Consider the following 17,174-nt stretch of genomic DNA (forward strand, 5'->3'; position numbering starts at 1 on the left):
CTCAGGCCACTAAGGAAACCAGAACACGTACAGGCTCTTAGGAAAAACAGAGCACGGGGCTGCGGCAGCCCTGTGTCTCTGAGCCCTGGACCCCGAGGTGGCCCATCCCTTCCTCCAAAACCCAGTCACTTAAAGGCCTGAGCCCCAGAAAGAGAGAGGAAGGTTGATTTCAGATACCCCAGCCCCGCCTCTTCCCCCACCGGCTCAACTTCCTCTCTTGCAAGGAGCACTTTCACTTCCTGCTACTCCAGGCCTCCCCTCGGAGAACAGGTAGGGGTCCCCAGGGACGAGCAACTGGCATCCTCTCGTCACCTCCCACTGCCTCTCTTCGGTGTCAGGCAGCTGCCCTCATCCCGCCCTGCCCAAAACCACCCACCTCCCCGTCTCGTGGGACCCAGACGAGCACCTGCCTCCCTCCCCCAGCCCCTCCCGCCTACTCTCTCCTGGACAGTGCACCTGCTCTCTGCCCCGCTCCCCAAAACCCTGGGCTTCTGGTCAGCGGGCTCGTTGATCTATTTAGCTGGCTAATACCCATCTGCTATGCCCACCCCAAGCAAGAGAGGAAGCACCTGAGAGCAGGGCCTATTCTGTCCATCACCCAGTCCCCAGGGCACCAGCACCTTGTACTGAGCCTGTTCTCAGTAAATATTGAGTGGCTGCATGGATGAATGGACCCTGGTTTCCTCCTACCCAGGTTTCCTGCAGGGAAAATAATTCAAAAACACCCACCTCAAGTGATAACCCACTGTAGGACTCCACCTGCTTAAGAGCTGGGGTCCCATGGATAGAAGGACAGATATGTGACAAAGCAAAAAGAGTGAACTGTCAATGGTAGCATCTAGGTAGTGGGAATATAGGTGTTCCCTGTAAAAGTGTTTCATTTTTTTTCTGAATGTTTGAAAATTTTTCATAATAAAACATAGGGGGCAAATATTTGAGGGCCCCTCTGTGGTCTGGGAGGGGAGCAGAGAGGATGTTGTATTAAAAAAAGTGGTGAGCACTTTTCCAGGCACTGGGTTTTGGCAAGCATTGCTCAGCTAGTCCACATTTGTATGGCTGTGCCGGTTGCTAAAATCTGAAATACTTCCCCACCACTTGGTAAAATTTGGCTGTCATTTGGAGTCCTCCCCCATCCCCCTGAAGACACACTAGTCTCTCTCCTGGGAAGCCCAGATCTCCCTACCATCTAATGACTAAAGAATTAACACATGGCACAGCGAGGGGTCCATTCTGGTCGGTCAGGGTCTCTGCCACACTGGTTAATATTTTGAATAGCACCTCTGGGCTGGAGCCGCCTTGAGCCTTATCTTCCTCCCTGCCAGAGGCCAGACCATGATTTGCTGGCCTCCCGCATCCTGAGGATGGCCCAGTTGGAAGACAAGGTCTCTGCAGGCCCCACTGATGGGGACAGGTGAGGGCTGCTGGGGCTGGGTCCCCAGCTCCTGTCCCTGGATTCAGAGGCCCCTTCCATCCATACCCACCCCCTGTAGGACCCTGGACCCCATCTCATCCCTGCGCTGCCCCTACCTATACCTTTGACCCCCACCTCAGTGTCCAACTGCCCACCTCTGACCTGGTCTGCTGGACCCTGCATGTCCCAGACTGGTCCCATCACAGGTGAATGGAGCAGGCGAGACCTCCTTAGGGATCCTCAAGACCCCAGAGCCACTCCTTCGCCTGCAGAGGACATGGGGGGTGTGGCAGATCCCAGAGCTGCATGGCCAGGATGCAGAAGCCCTTCTAGAGCTGTGGCCACCAGGGGTGAGTACTCCCAGCCAGGGACCCTCTCTGCCCCCACCACCCCCCTGTGGCACCCTGGAGCAGCCGGGACAACAAAAACCAGGCCAACCCAAAAGGCTACTTACTGACTCAAATGACTGAAAAATCCGGAGGTAAAAGTAATTTTAGGAACGTCTGGATCCTGAATGTTGGACAACTTACCAATTTCTCTTCATCCCATTCCTTGCCTTTGCTTCAAACTGTGGGGAATTGTGAATGTTTTGGGCTGCAAGTAACAAACACTCACTCCATAGTAGCTTAACCAAATAGGTATTTATCTTTCTCATATGTCAGAGAGGCAGCTGCTGGCTCTAGTTGGGAGGCTCGAGTGACATCAGGCCAGGTTCTCTGCAGTTCTCTGGGACATCCCTCATGGTTGCTCAGTGGCTGCCCCAGGACAAGGCACATGTGTGCATTCCAGGCAGGGGAAGAGCTCGGAGTATTTAAAAGCTCACATAGGAGTTATAACGCTAGAGGTGAGAAACACTGCTTACATCATTATCCATCTTCGATGGCTGGGCATATTAATGCCCTGCACAAAGCTGGAGTTTTGCAAGGAATAGGAGGTAGACTAGGATAAGGCAACTAATGGATCAGCACAGCTTCCTCCACAGGGCGCTCTCTCCTACTAGTGGCAGGGATGGCTTTCCCCAGCTCAGTGCCTCATCTCACAAACTTAGCAACCTCAGTGTAAAAGGAGGCCTTTTCCCAAAGAGCTCCAGCAAAAATCCTGTGGAAGATTTCCATGGGCTGAGTTTGGTTCACATGCCCATCTCTGAACCAGTCGCAGTGATCAGAGAGCACTGTCATTCTATCGGCTAGGTCAGGTCATGGACCACCCCAAGGGCTTGGGCGAGTGAGTCCCACCTACAGGGATGGAGAGCAGGGAGTGGGTTTCTCTAAAGGAAAATTGGGGTGTGGAATCCAAAATAAAGCAAATGGATATTGGCATGCAAAAGTAACAGACTCTGCACAAATCCTCTTCAAGCTGACCTTTGCCTCCATCCCCCCAGAGTTTCCTGGTCACAGGACATGACCCTAACCAGGTCCTGGTGTTGAGGACTGGACCTTCACCAGGGGAAGTCAGTGCCTACCAGATCCAGAAGCTTCCTGGAGGTAAGGAGCCCACCTCCAAGTTTCCAGTCCACAGCAAATTTGACCAGCTTTACTTCCAAAATATCTCTTGAATCTCCCAAGTCCTGTCTACCTCCATCACCCTAGTCTAAGCTACCATCACCTTTTGCCCAGAGAATTGCAGTAGCCTCCTCTCTGGTCTCCCTACCCCCACTCATTCTCTCCTCAATCTATTCTGAGCACAGTAACCAGAATAGTATTTTCAAACATCAATCAGGTGTTATACACATTCCTACCCCCAAACACTGGAAAGGATATGCAATATCCTTAGATAAAATTTTAAACTCCTCCATCATGGTCTCTAAGTATTGCATGATTAGCCCCCGCCCACCTCTTCATCTACTGTCCCTTGTTCACTCTGTTCCAGCTACACTGTTCTCTTCTCTGTTCCTTGAGCACATTAAATGTGTCCCAGCTTCAGAGCCTTTGCATTTGCTTTCCCTGCAAAGCAATATTCTTCCTTGATTGGTTGTTTCAGTCTCCATCCTTACGGCCTCTATAGAAATGTAGCCTTCTTTGACCACCATAGCTAAGACAGCCCTAGTCACTTTCAATCACTCCATTTCATTCATAACACTCAATACAACAAAACTTATCTTTATTTGTTTACTGATTTATTTTCTGTCTCCTTCCACTAAAAAATAAGCATAGGAAAGCAGTGAATGTTTCTGCCTTTTGACAACTGTATCCTCAGTACCTGGAAATGAATAGGTGCTCAAAAAATACTTGTCTAATGAATGAGTCCTACTTGGTGGCATAAGTGGGATGCAAGCATGAAGACACAGGGAAAGATGGGGACTCCAAGGGGTAGAAATTTCCCTGCTTTGAAGGTTCTTTGGGGGATTGCAAGATTGAGGAAGAGACAGTACCAAGGGAAGAGGAGGCTGCCATCCCTCAAGTTTTCTTCCTTGCTCCTCCTTGCCCCCAACACCCAGGTGTGTCTCTGGAATCCTCTAACATTTGCATGCCGGACCTGCTCCATCTCCTGGCCTTCCTATCGGCCAGCAGGTACATTCATCAAGGGGCAGAGGGAGGATCCTTCCATAAGACGTCCCACCCACATTGCAGTTCCCCGTTATCTTTTCTCAGGGATGTTTTGCCCAGAACGCTGCTCTTGCCTCCTCCCACTCTAGGGCCTGGAGACCAACACACAGGTGAGGCATGGTTCTTTAAGGGAAGGAGAGGCCACTTTCCAGCCTCTCCTTTTCAGGAGGATGGCACTTCAGAGACCAGACTTTGGGTTTGAAGGATAGGGATGGGGTCCAAGACAGCTGGCAGTGTGTGTAGTCGGGGGAGGGTGTGCTTGATTCCTGGACCTGAGTGAAGGGGGGCCGGGGACCAAGCCTTAGCAACTCCAGCAATGAGCCTGATACATCTCCTGGTACCCTGATGGAACCAGGGCTTTTCCTTTGGATGTCTGGGACATTTCACTTCCACTGGCTCCCCAGTTCCTCTGCAGATTGGCAGCATCCACCTCAGCACCTCAGGGAGGGTACTTTCCGTGGTGAACAAGCTCCACCTGGAGATCCACAGAGGGAGGCAAATGGAGCAGAACCTCCCAGAGGCACCTTCAGAGACGGCAGAAAGACATGGTCCAGGTCAGCTGGGCAGGGTGAGTCCCTGAGGGACGAGTGCATTGCTGCTGCTGTTCTGTGGAATCGAAACCTCTCTTCACATCCAGCCCCCAGGAACCCCTCACCTCACCGGGTCTCCTGGGTGGAAGGCCCACTCAGCCCAGAAGTACACCATCCTGGGCCAGCTTTGCCCATCCTAGTAGAGGAGGAGGAGGAGGACGGGATGGAGGAGGAAGATGACCACTACAAAGATGAGAAGAAAGGCCCTGAAGATGTGCTCACCAGTCACATCCGGGCTCTGGCCAGGGCCCGGAGTAGCTACGTGGCCAAGCAGTTCCGGGGCCTTCGGGCACGTCTCACCTCAGGTGCTAGGGGTCCCCATCGGCCTGGGGACCCCGCCACAGAGCTGCTTCAGGATGTGCGGCACCTGCTCACCGACCTCCAGGATCACTTAGCAAAGGACCCCAATGTCAGGGCCGTCTTTGGGAGCAGGCAGCCTGGGAAGGATGAGGATCTTGGTAATGAGGAGGACTGGCAGGCAACTTACGACCCCTCCCTGAACCCCCACCGGTTCCATTTGCCATTTCTTTCTTGACCCTACGTACGTGTTCACGCTCAGCTTCTTTCTCTCCATCTGTGTGCACACCTGTTTCCTTTTCCATTCACACGCCTATTTCCTACAGATAGTGACCTATTCTGATCACCGCTGCTCCCTCTCACACTTGTGTAATTGCCATGATCTCTCTTCCATGCATGTGTTCACACCCATGTCTACATTTGGGGGTGGCCAGAAGCTAGGGAGGGGTGACAGTCGGTCTCGGCAAGTCATGGAGCGAGAAGGTGAACCTGGGTCAGCCTGGCGGCCCTTCCCTCACCCACCTGAAACCCTCGCAGGCCCCGCGGTGGAGGCAGCCTTGTGCCAGGCGGTGCTGGCGCCGCTGAAGCCTGCCCTGTGGAGGCGACTCCGCACGCTCAGAGCCCCTGAGCTGCAACGACTTCAGCAGCGACAAATAGCCCTCCGAGGGGAGGCAGGGCCTGAGGGGCCGCGTCCCGCCCCCGCCTTGCGGAGCCGCATCCACGCGCGCCTGGCGCACCTCCACGCCGCCTGCGCCCCACGCCGCAAGGTGGCGCTACTGCTGGCGATGTGCCATGACGTCTATGCGGGCCTGGCTGTCGGCGAAAACCAAGGTAAAGAAGTGGGCGGTACCTACCTGGCTGTGGGGTGGTTTGACGGTTGTGGGAGCCAGGTAGGAGGCGCCTGTGCGCACGCGAGGGGAGAGTGTGTGACATGATCCAGCGGGAGGCGTCTGTGCGGGCCTGGGGATCGGCTGAGAGGCATTTGTGTGCCCAACAAGGTAGAAGGGCACCCAGCGCCCGCGGTTCTGGGGATAGAATGGAAGATGTCTGCACGACCCCATCCACCTCAGAGCTTGTCCTCCGTGTCCCCCAGAACCCCTGGGGGCCGACGCCTTTCTGCCAGCGCTGACGGAGGAACTCATCTGGAGTCCCCACATTGGGGAGACGCAGCTGGATGTGGAGTTTCTTATGGAGCTCTTGGATCCGGACGACCTACGGGGAGAAGGTGAGCCCCCACCACCAGAACAGTGGGGCCCAACAGAGGGTTGTCCTAAGGCTGCCCACACCCCAAACAGCCTCCCCCTGCATTAGGAGGGAAGGCAGGCAAACTGCAGGGCGTCCTCAGGCAACCAGGTAAGACGCGAGAGCTGCGCTGACCTCCCCTTCTTATCCTTAGCCGGGTACTACGTGACCACGTGGTTTGGGGCGCTGTATCACATTGCCCACTACCAGCCGGACGCAGGCCGTGCACCTCAGGGGCTCAGCTCTGAGGCTCGTGCCTCCCTGCGCCAGTGGCACCGCAGGCGGACGCTGCACGGGCAGGGCCAACCCAGAGCCCAGGTGATTGCCCCAATGGGCTTGAGGTGGAGGGGAGGGCTGGTCCTGTTGTCTTTCTGACCCCAGCTCCTGCCTCTCCGCACAGGATGATCTGCCCTTTAAGGAACCATGGGCAAAAGAGACCATGCCCAGAGACCAATGATGATTAGGGGCTTCAAACCTTTCTGCTCCTCAAGCAAGATGCAGGAGGCACCTGGGACAGCACTGACTTCTGACCCTTGTGATTTAAGGGCAGCAAAGTAGAGGGGTTTCCAGAGAAAGGGACCAAGCCCACTTCAGGGCCTTTGCACTGGCTGCTCCTGCTTCTTGGAATGCCCTTTCCTAATACCCACACTGCCCCTTTGAATCTTTAGGCAGAAGTCACCTTCTCTATGAGGCTCTCCCCTGACACCTGTGCCTAAAACTGCAACTCCTCTTGCTTGACTCTCCCTGTGGTAGGCAGAATAATGCCCTCCCCCTCCAGATGTCCACCTCCTGATGCCCAGAGTTCATGAATATGTTACCTTCATGGTAAAAGGGACTCTACAGATGTGATCAAATTGAGGATCTTGAAATGGGGAGATTATATTCTTGATTCAGGTGGGCCCAGTGTCATTACAAGGGTCCTTCTAGGAGTGTCAGAGGCAGAGGAAGAGGTTGATGACGCAGCAGAAGTCAGGGTGATGTGTTCTGTAGCCAGAGAATGCAGACACCCTCTAGAAGCAGAACACAAGGGATGAATTTTGCCTTAGAACCTCCCTTGATTTTGGGCCCCAGGAGTTCAGCCTTTGATTTTAGGCCACCAAGAGCTATTTTGGACTTCTGACCTTTAAAACTACAAGATAATAAATTTGTGTCTTTTTAAACCACTAAGTTTGTGATCATTTTCTTACAGCAGCAACAGGAAATGAATACACTCCTTTACCCCATCTTTTTTTTTCCATAGAAGTTATCACCTCCTAACATACCATATGATATACTTACTGTGTTAATTATCCATAAAGTCTCCCTCCCTTAGAACAGCACTGTCCAATAGAAATACAGTGTAGGCTACATATGTAATTCTAAATATTCTAGTGGCTACATTAAAAAGCAAAACTAAAAACAGACAAGTGGAATTAACTTTAATGATGTATTAGATTTAACCCACTACATCCCAGATATTATCACTTCAACATGTGATCAATACTCTTAAGTTATTGAGATGTTTAAATCTGTGTGTGTGCTAAATCCTCAAAACCCAGTGAGTATTTTACACTTCAGCACTTCTCAATTCAGACTAGCCACATCTCAAGGGTTCCAGAGTCACACAGGGATTGTAGCTACCATTTTGGACAGTGCAACCTTGGATTGTCAGCTCCAGGAGGCCAGGGATACCTGTCTTGTTCATGGCTATATCCTCAGTGCCTAGACAAATGCCTGGCACACAGTAGGTGCTCAGTAAATCCTTGCTGAATGATTCAATAAACAAAGATTATGTGGTAGGCTGAAATGGATCCCCAAAAGATACCCATATCCTAATCTCTGGAATCTGTGAATGTAACCTTCTTTGGAAAAGAGTCTTTGCAGATGTGATTGAATTAAGGCTCTTAAACTGGGGACAGTATCTTGGATCATGTAGGGGGCCCTTAACACAATCATAAGCGTCCTTTATCGGAGAGAAGCACAGGGAGATTTGTCACAAACAGGAGAAGGCGATGTGAAGATGGCGCAGAAAGATCGGAAGATGCTGGCCTTGAAGGTTGGAGGGATGAGGCCACAAGCTAGGGAAGGCCTGCAGCCAGCAGAAGCTGGAAGAGACAAGGCCCGGCTTCTCCCCCAAGAGCCTCCTAGGAGTGAGGAGCTGCTGACACCTGAGTTTCAGCCCAGTTGATACTTATTTCAGACGTCTAGCCTCCAGAACCATGAGAATAAATTGCTGTTGTTTTAAGCCACCAAGTTTGTAGCCATTGTTAAAGCAGTCACAAGAGACTCAGTTTCTCAGCACTTAATATAAAAAAGAAAAAAAGGAGTAGAATTAATACCCAACTCAGTCTCATTCTAGCAACAAGGAACATTCATCTGCAGGTACAGAAACTAACTAGAATAGGAACATCCCTCTAAATCTGTCACAAAGAGATACATTGCTATTAAAAGTTTACATTTCACACCTTATAATGATCGAAATTCTTTAATTTTAGATGTCAGCTAAAAAATGTGCCAGGGAAAGAATTTTTCACTATTGTTTCAAAAGCCAAACTTTTTGGCTTTTGAAAGTTTTCACTATTGTTTCAAAAGCTGTGCTGGGCAGTGAAGCAGGAAGCAGGGACATGGGGACAGCAGGATGTAGCCTCTGAGCTTCTGTTCAGACAGCGCTGAGAGGCAGCCAGACCCCAGGAGACATGAGGGGACCATCTCCTCCTTCTAGAAAGAGCCAACCTCCAGGGCAAGCAGGGTGCCAAGAATTTCATTGCGTTTATTTATTATGTGTTTATGTCTGTATGTATATATTCTTAATTTTAAAAAATGTATTAAGAAACATAAAATTACCCTCTTAACTTTTTTTAAGTGTACAGTTCATAATGTTAACTGTATTCATATTGTTGTATAACTGATCTTGGAACTTGTTCATCTTGAAAATCTGAAACAACGTACCCACTAAACAGAACTCCCATTTCCCCTTCCCCTCAGCCCCTGGCAACCACCATTCGACTTTCTGTTTCCATGAATTTGATGACTCTAGGTGTCTCATGTAAGTGGCATAATTCCGTATTTGTCTCTTGGTGAACTGGCTTATTTCACTGTGCATAATGTCCTCAAGGTTCATCCATGGGATAGCAGGTGACAGGATTTCTGTGGTATTAAGTACTGGATGCTATTCCATTGTGGGTGTATATACCACATTTGGTTTATCCAGGCATCCTTCTGTGGACAATTGGTTGCACTCACCTCTTGGCTGTTGTGAGTAATCCTGCAGTGAACAAGGGAGCAAATATCTTTTCGAGATCCTGCTTTCCAGGAGCAGAATGGCCAAATCATAGGGTACTTCTATGTTTAGTATTTTGAGGCACCTCTGAACCGTTTTCCACAGCTGCTGCATCAGTTTACATCCCCACCAACAATGCCTGAAGGTTCTGATTTTCTCCACATCTTCACCAACACTGATTTTCTAGGGTTGTTTTTTTCATTTTTTGTTTAACAGAACAGGTAACAAAAGAAAAATGAAATTGGACTACATCAAAATTTAAAACTTCTGTGCATCAGAGGAAACAATCGTGTGAAAAGGCCACCCACAGAAGGGGAGGAAATATTTGCAAATCACAAGGGGTTAATATCCGGAATATACATAGAATTTCTAAAACTCTGCAACAAAATACAAACAATCCGATGTGAAAGTGGGCAAAGGACTTAAACAGACATTTCTCCAAAGAAGATATGCAAATGACTAATAGGCACATGAGAAGAGGCTAAGCATCACTAGTCATTAGGGAAATGCAAATCAAAACCACAAGGAGGCACCACCTCATACCCACTGAGGAACAGTGTATTTTTTTTTTGCCTATTTATTCTTTGGTTTCTCCCAGCATACACAGTAGCTAACGATTTGTGTCTTGCATACCTGTTGGAAGAGGTCATTGAAGGGATGTGACCACCAGCTGACTGGAGAGCTGGACCGGGAATGGACACTCCCTCCCCAGTCCTTGGCGTGTACTTGTACCCACTGATCCCACAGTGAGAGCTGTTCCAAGGACATAGCCTTGAGAGAGTACGGTGTTACTGAGACCATCTGGATGGTGTGTATGACTGAGCCCAGTAAAGGCTTCTATATACACTTAAAGATTCTGGCTGGCAGGTTCAGGACACTCAAGACAAGCCTTGTCAGTTGCCTTGCTTATCAAACCTGCACCTGCCAGTCTGGAGGCGTCTGCTTCTCTCTTCCTGCCCTCTGTGTACAGAGCCCACTTTGCAAACTAATAATTGCCAAGTCAGCCAGGAAACAGAAGAAATGGGCCTTGGGAAAGAGTCATCTGGGGGGGACATCCCGAGTTGGTGTCCACCTCTAGATATATTAGATGCTGGTGGACCTCTGCATGAATATGGGGACACTCCCAAAACACCTGCTATTCTGATACGTTTGAGCAACTGCACAGAGTGCACTTTGGCAGGAAGGGGAACAAATGGTGCCATGGTGGGCTGGCCTCCATTGTGGGCAGTTTGGACCCTGATGCCCAGTTAGAGGCTGAAGCTTGAGTTACAAGCGCAGAAGAGGCGCTGAAGTTAGAATGGGACATGAGGTTGTCCACTACTCTGCTAGCTTTGGGGCTGGCCGACCAGGTGGGAGAGCAGAATAACAAGTCGGAGACCTTAATATACTGTGCCGTTTTGCAAAGCCAAGAAGGTGCAAGCTGCCGTGAATTAAGATCTGAGCACCTGTGACAAAGCCTGATTAGGACACTAAGAGGTAAAGTCCCTGAGAAAATGAGGAAAACAAAGGGGAGGATATTGTGGACATTGTCAGTGAAATGCATTTTAGAGGGCACCATGCTGTCCAACCCCTAATACAAAGGAAAGATTTAAATAGTAATTACCCCAGACTTCTGATAATAGAGAAATATGCTCCAAAACTTCTAAGAGAAAATTTGCATTCTTTCTCTGTCCCTTGAAGTTGCAAATTTTATCATGTCTTTGAAATTAAACACTGCCCATAAATGTCTGAGACTGAAGGAAAAAATGAGGGGAAGAGGATTTCTAAAATATTTAAAATAAAATGCTGTAGAAGTGCCCATGCCCAAAATCTAGTCTACAGCATCCGTAAGATTACCCATCAAGGGCTTACGTTTTGGAATGAAAGCAATGGGGTCGCTGTGTCAATCTGTGTGTTTATATATGTTTATATATGTAAGTTATGTGTATGTGATGTTTTTCTACTTCTAGTGGGTATTACCAAAATTAATTTGTAAAAGAGCTCTTTAATTGACTTAAAGAAAAATAACCTTTCATATCAATAGTGTACTTATGTAAAACTGAAATTTAATTTTCTTTCATCTGCTAGAAAGACAAAGTTTTCTTGGCGTATTGGTCTCTTCTTGATGGAGTTGCGAAAGGTTATTACTTTTCAGTAATCTTTCTAGAAAAGAAAGATTGCTTTATTAAAATAACCCCCTATGCTTCATGTTGTCTTTATCAGGTCTTTGATTACTTAATAGAATAGTCTTCTCAAAAAAGCTAAATTTTTTTACAACTATATAACTTTCTGTAATTGCCTTTTAAGTCTTTGTCACTTTGGTTAAATGGATATCTAAGTATTGTTTCACAGTGACCTATGATCCTATTTAATCAATTGTGATACAACCTTTTGATATTTTTGACAAACTTCCCCAAAATTAAATTTTTAATGAAGTCTTGTCGACCTTGAAATAACTTTGGGATTTTCCAGAGGGTCCCTGAGACATCTCAAAAGATGTGTTCTCTCTCTCTTTAGAAAAGACAGATATTAAACTAATTAGGCTGGTTGATATGTTAAATTATGTGGGAAATGTCAAATGAGAAGTGATATCAAAATTTCTTTAGGGAGTATTTATATGAAATTCCTTGAATTTGATATATATTGGTATAATGTTATCAGTCATAACCTTAAAATGTATGTCTCAGAAATAACCAAATTTCCTTGCCAATTGCATTATAAGGGACTCTCATCAGGTTTTTAACCATGACCATTTTTAAGTCTTTGGTCATTTACATTTATTGTTTTACTCTGATATTTTTGCAAGAGTGTTCCTGCATAAGTGTTTCATCTTCAGGGAGATTCATGGAAAAGATTCTGAGAAGCACAGGTTTCTGAGAACTAAGATCAATTTACTTTCACATGGGAGGGGCAAAAAGGACCTTTCAAGTATTTCCCCAAGGCTACCTGCACAGCCCCACAATATGTGATAGGATGGTAGCCCAAAATCTGTCCCTATTATCCTTCCCCACATCAGTAAAATGGGGCCCTACATTGAAGATATAATGTTCACATGAAGATTCACCTCTGATGTAGGACACCCTGCAGATTTCCCTGGAACATCTGTGAGGGAGAGGGCGGATGGTGAACCCACAGAAAATTCAAGGCCCAGGCACCACTTTTGGGACTCATTTGTTTGTATAAGATGCATGTTGTCCCAGAATCTGTGTTTGATAGCATGCAATATTATTCAACCCCTAAGAACATGAAAAAGGTGTAAGCCTTTGCAGGGATTTGGGAGTTTGGAGGACTTTTATTCTGCACCTGGCACAGTGCCTCCATCCCTTATACCACCTGGTAAAAAAGGTGGCGAAAATACTAGTGAGGTAGATTAAAGTTCTGGGCACCTCCCAAGCAGGCCTGTTATTTGACTTATGTGTATCTGTGACTCTGGAAGATATAAGTTGGGCACTGTGGCAGAGACAACAGGAGGAGAGTGCCCCTAGTGTTGCCAGGCAGCTGCATCTGGGGAGGTCTCTCCCTGCGCACCAGGCAAAACCTCAAACTGGACAGAGGAGGAAGGGCTCTTGACTCTGATCTGGAAAGAATTCTTGATCAGGTCAAACAAGTGCCAGCAAGGAAGGAGTTAATTAAAGCAAGAGTGGTAGTGAATGGCAGCAGCCATGCAGGCAGTAGAGAGCAAGGGAGAACAGAGGGAGGAAAGGGAAGTTCACTGAACTCCTGCCACGTGTAGGGCAAATCCCTGGCCAACTCCTAAAGCCAGGGTCACCTGCATCCAGTGTCTGCTTGATCTGCACAGCATGGGAATGATATCCCTACCAGCCCAGGATTTGGGGGAGCCGCAGAACACTGGATGGAGTGAGTTTATGTTCTGAGAACTTCCACTTCCGTACTGGTCTGAAATAAAACAGGGGGAGGGAAAAGGGTTGTGTTAAGACTAGAAAGCTGAATGAAATAGCAAAGTGACAAAGACATTTACCACCAGAGGCCAGAGAGTTCTTGTCTTTATCATGAAAAGACAAGTGCAATAGGCTTATGCAACAAGGAAGTTTATTTGATAAGCCAGTACACACTCAGACAGGAGTGCAGGAGACCTCAGAGAGAGGTGTGCTTAAGGGTTTAGGATTTGGGGTTTTATAGGGCCTTTTGGGTAGGGATCAGCATAAGGCCTGATGTGTACAGGTGATGCATAATTCCTTTTAAATTTTATCTTAAGAATAGGGTTGTTTAGGTGACTGTGTTGATCTGGGTCTCAGCATTCTTCATCCACCAAAGGTTTATTTACCCACCAGAGGTCTCTTTTACCCTGGTTCAAAGTTACGTAATTGATTAAGGGGCTGGAAAAAGAGGAAAAACAGCATCTAGATTAAGTTAAAGAATAAACTGCACCTTTTTCCCAGGCTGATTAGATTTTACAATGGCATGACCGTTGTCCCATTTCCCTACTCTATTTCACTAGGATTTTGGTCCAGATCTAGAAAGGGCAGAGCCCTGATATGCCCCCACAGAGCAACAGCTCCTTTCAGCATACACAGTGTTCCTCCAGGCAGAGCCTCTCATGAAGGAACAGCATATCATGGTAAGAATTTGCCTTCTTATCAAAGGGTGGGTTGAAAATATGGTCCATTGACCCATCTCTGCCATGGCTCACAATCCCTTTTCATTAAGTGGCATGGCTGTTTGTTGCAGAGGAGCACCCTGTCCGCCAGCCCACTGTCTCTAGAATGTGGTGTTACTAGGCCCTGTAGAGTAGGTAGATTCCCCAAACATCCCCACACCTATTCCTCTGGTGATCCTGAGGCCTGCAGAGAGGGAGTGGTGGGAATTCCCACTGATGCCCAGGATACAGATGCCTGGAAACAGGCTGGAACCACATCAGCCAGGGGCCTGTACCCAGTGGTTTGCCTGGTGATCGATCACTCAGGAGCCCTGGCTGTTAACCCTTTGAGTTGATTGTCAGGGCTGTTAACAGGATTAACCCTAGGGACAGGATAATGGGAAGTGGAGGGGTGAGGGCTCATGAATGAGCCATTGTTCAACTGGGATATGTGGAAAAACATTTGGGTTCAGAACCTGAGGCCTCTCACTGTCTTCCATGTCTGTCTCAGAAGGCGCTGACACCCTCTGGCAATCAGGAAGTTGATGCCCTAGGCTGGGTATGAGCCCAGCAACCAATCCTTCAGTAAACACAGCACAGAAAGAGTAGCCATCTCGGTGCCCCGTGGCCTGGCATATCGCCAAGGATGCTGGCTGGCCAGTGAAATACAATCACCTGGCTAACGCAGTTAATGGCATATCCTGTGTGTGTTCTAAACAATGCCCGAGGCAGCTGCCAAAGGAGCTTTGGGGCCAACCACTGGAGTTCCCAGCTGGCCAGGGATTGGCCAACTGATTACACCGGGTTCTAAATATGCGTTGGTTTGTGCAAACCAGGCTGCCACCCTTAGGGGATTAGAGAAGCTGAGTACCATATACCATATACTCCCACTGATTAGACAGTGATCAGGGGTCACATTTCAAAGATCATGATGTGCAAGACTGGAGAAAAGAACACGACATTGAATGGAGGTTCCATGTCCCCTATAACCTGCAAGCAGCAGGGCTGGTAGACAGGAAAAATGAAATATTAAAGCAGCAGATTAAATCACTAACTGGTAAAAACCACCTTGGCCCAGTGGACTAAAGTATGTCCCAGGCTGTAATACATTTGAATGATCAACCAGGAGGGCCTGTTGCCCCATATGCCAGACTGGGCACCCCTGCCGAGGCATCAAAAGCCATAAGGCCTGGAAGTCACAGGGAACAGCCATTGCTCTGACTCTCACTGTGGATCCACAAGCTATGCTGCTGAGAACGCCAAGTGCCATCACACCTGGGAGAGTATTTACTAGGATTTGCAGTGAGACTTCCAACCAGGATGGGTGAGTTACTTTGCACCCCGGGGGAGGGGGGAAAGTTCGGTCTCCACTGGGACCCCATGGTACTGCTGCAAGCACCATAAAATGCATTACACCTGGAATGGAGCACGCACCACCGAGAGAGGGGAGAAGATGTGTCCTGGTGTGGCACAGCCTGCCCCAAGTCCCTCTCCTCACGCCTGCCATGTATGGTGAGCAGAACCAGGTCAAGTTCCCAAAGCTGCCAGCCTCTCTCTCCTCAAGGCCAGGTGGTCACATTCTGTTTCCCAGTGGCATGAGCATGTGACTGCCATATTCGTTCCCTCCATTGGCCTGGAGGGCATTACAGCACACACAGAAGTCTTACTGAACTTGCCTAGCAAGCCATACATGCCAGCTGGCAAAGCCTACCCTTATTGAATACTGAAATGTCTCTAATGAGAAAAGCTGTCCTCCAAAATGGCCTTGGACATTTTTACTGCCTTCCAAGGAGGCACCCATGGCGTTATCCACACAGAATGTTGTGTTCATACCTGCGTCTGCTAATGTGTCCTCGTTATTAAATCACACGAGGACACAAGGGAATGTCCTGAGTGATCTAAACCCCAGCCTCGGGATTTAATACAGCAGTGGTTTGGATCATGGGGCACTTGGAAATCATTGTTAGTTATTTGGGGAATCCTTGTGTTAATTTGTGTTTTATTTTGCATGAGTCTATCCTGCTGCTGTGGTATTTGTCTCCAGTGCGGCCAGACAGCTGTCAACAAGCCACCTCCAAACTAGTGAAACCCCTTGCTGACCGCACAGGGCACCCTGTGGAAGAGGGGGGCATGTGTGAGAGTAAGATCCGGTCATGAGGGGTGGAGTGTTGGGGGTGGTCATCGAGAGGATGTGACCACCAGTTGACCCCAGAGCTGGACATGCACAATCAGGGGCTTCTCATCCCCTCCCCTGTCCTTGGAATGTACTTCTGCCCACCTTTTGCCCGGGGGGCAGCCGTTTCAAGAATGCAGCCTTGAGGGAGTAAGGTGGCGTGGACACCATCTGGCCAGTATATGTGACTGAGCCCTCTTAAGGCCTCTCGATAAACTCTTAAGATTCAGGCGGGTGGGTGTGGAGATCAACTCATCTCTGGGCACCCGAGACAAACCTTGCAGGTAAGCTCTCTTTCTTATTAAACCTGCCACCTGCCAGTCTGAAGGGTCTTCCTTCTTCTTCTGTCTCTCCTTACCCTCTGTGTTCAGGGGCCAGTTTGCCAACCAGCAGCGCCCCAACCTCAGGAGGTAAAGTCTGCATTTGCGCATCCCCTTTTCACAGAGTAAGGCTCAGATGTAAGGGGACTTGTGCAAAGCCACATGGCTGGGAAACGGCAGAGCCAGGATTGTCTCCTGAGCATGTGTGTGCTCCCAGCCTCTAAACCCAGTCACCTGTGCTGAGAGAAGACCTCAGTCAGACCTCACTTTCCTGAAGGTGGGACTCTTCTGCGCCGTGTTCACTGCTGAATCCCCAGAGCCAAGAACAGGGCCTGGCATAGAGTCCTAGCCTATAAATATGTGTTGAATGAACCAATGAATGAATTAAAATAAAGACTGAATTTTTAACCAGTTTTTTAAAATTATTATTATTATTATTAAATAAGCGACACCATGGTACAACTGTGGAAAATAGCTTGGTAGTTTTGAGATAGGCAGAAGAAAATGGACAGACCGGTCCAACTCCACATACCTAAGTCCTGACAAAGTCCCTGGTGACTCCGACCACTGGCTCTCTAAGACTCCAATGTGGTTTGTTTTTCAGGTCAGCCTATTGTTTTAAGAAGTTTTATCCTAGGTTTAGGCACCCCTTGGTCAGATAATCAATGAACCAAGACACAAACAACTTGTGACATGCGCATAAGGAAAATTTGGTGTCCAATAGTTGATAGTTACCTTTTGTCATTTTAATACTTGATTT

General features: G+C 48.3%; 1 protein-coding gene and 1 long non-coding RNA gene across 4 annotated transcripts; both read left to right on the forward strand.

The window, feature by feature from the left end:
• The first annotated feature begins 117 nt into the window (after positions 1–117).
• RINL (Ras and Rab interactor like) lies at positions 118–7,243 on the forward strand. Of its 3 annotated transcripts, none has more exons than XM_036894678.2 (12): positions 118–270; positions 1,276–1,411; positions 1,602–1,761; positions 2,793–2,895; positions 3,849–3,921; positions 4,003–4,067; positions 4,362–4,511; positions 4,595–5,005; positions 5,382–5,675; positions 5,938–6,069; positions 6,241–6,404; positions 6,487–7,243. In XM_036894678.2, exons 2-12 carry the CDS (start codon positions 1,362–1,364, stop codon positions 6,541–6,543), a joined length of 1,659 nt encoding a protein of 552 aa, XP_036750573.2. In that variant the 5' UTR covers positions 118–270; positions 1,276–1,361; the 3' UTR covers positions 6,544–7,243. The 3 variants fall into 3 exon arrangements, with proteins under 3 accessions (XP_036750573.2, XP_036750574.2, XP_036750575.2); XM_036894679.2 differs by having other exon boundaries at positions 1,323–1,411; XM_036894680.2 differs by lacking the exon at positions 118–270 and having other exon boundaries at positions 290–1,411; positions 1,684–1,761.
• Positions 7,244–9,934: 2,691 nt separating this feature from the next.
• LOC118917206 (uncharacterized) lies at positions 9,935–16,815 on the forward strand. Its single transcript, XR_005026723.2, has 3 exons — positions 9,935–10,153; positions 13,784–13,903; positions 14,433–16,815. It is a non-coding gene; the product is annotated as an uncharacterized LOC118917206 (long non-coding RNA).
• Positions 16,816–17,174: the final 359 nt, after the last annotated feature.

The sequence above is a fragment of the Manis pentadactyla genome, chromosome 15 (genome assembly GCF_030020395.1).
Source record: "Manis pentadactyla isolate mManPen7 chromosome 15, mManPen7.hap1, whole genome shotgun sequence".
In the NCBI taxonomy this organism is placed as follows: Eukaryota; Metazoa; Chordata; class Mammalia; order Pholidota; family Manidae; genus Manis; species Manis pentadactyla.

Bases quoted from the DNA above. Each gene is read 5' to 3' on its own strand.
- RINL (XM_036894678.2), top strand. From the start codon at position 1,362: ATGGCCCAGTTGGAAGACAAGGTCTCTGCAGGCCCCACTGATGGGGAC. The intron at 1,412-1,601 runs GTGAGGGCTGCT...TGCATGTCCCAG, and splicing joins GGCCCCACTGATGGGGACAG to ACTGGTCCCATCACAGGTGA. The intron at 4,512-4,594 runs GTCAGCTGGGCA...CTTCACATCCAG, and splicing joins GGCAGAAAGACATGGTCCAG to CCCCCAGGAACCCCTCACCT.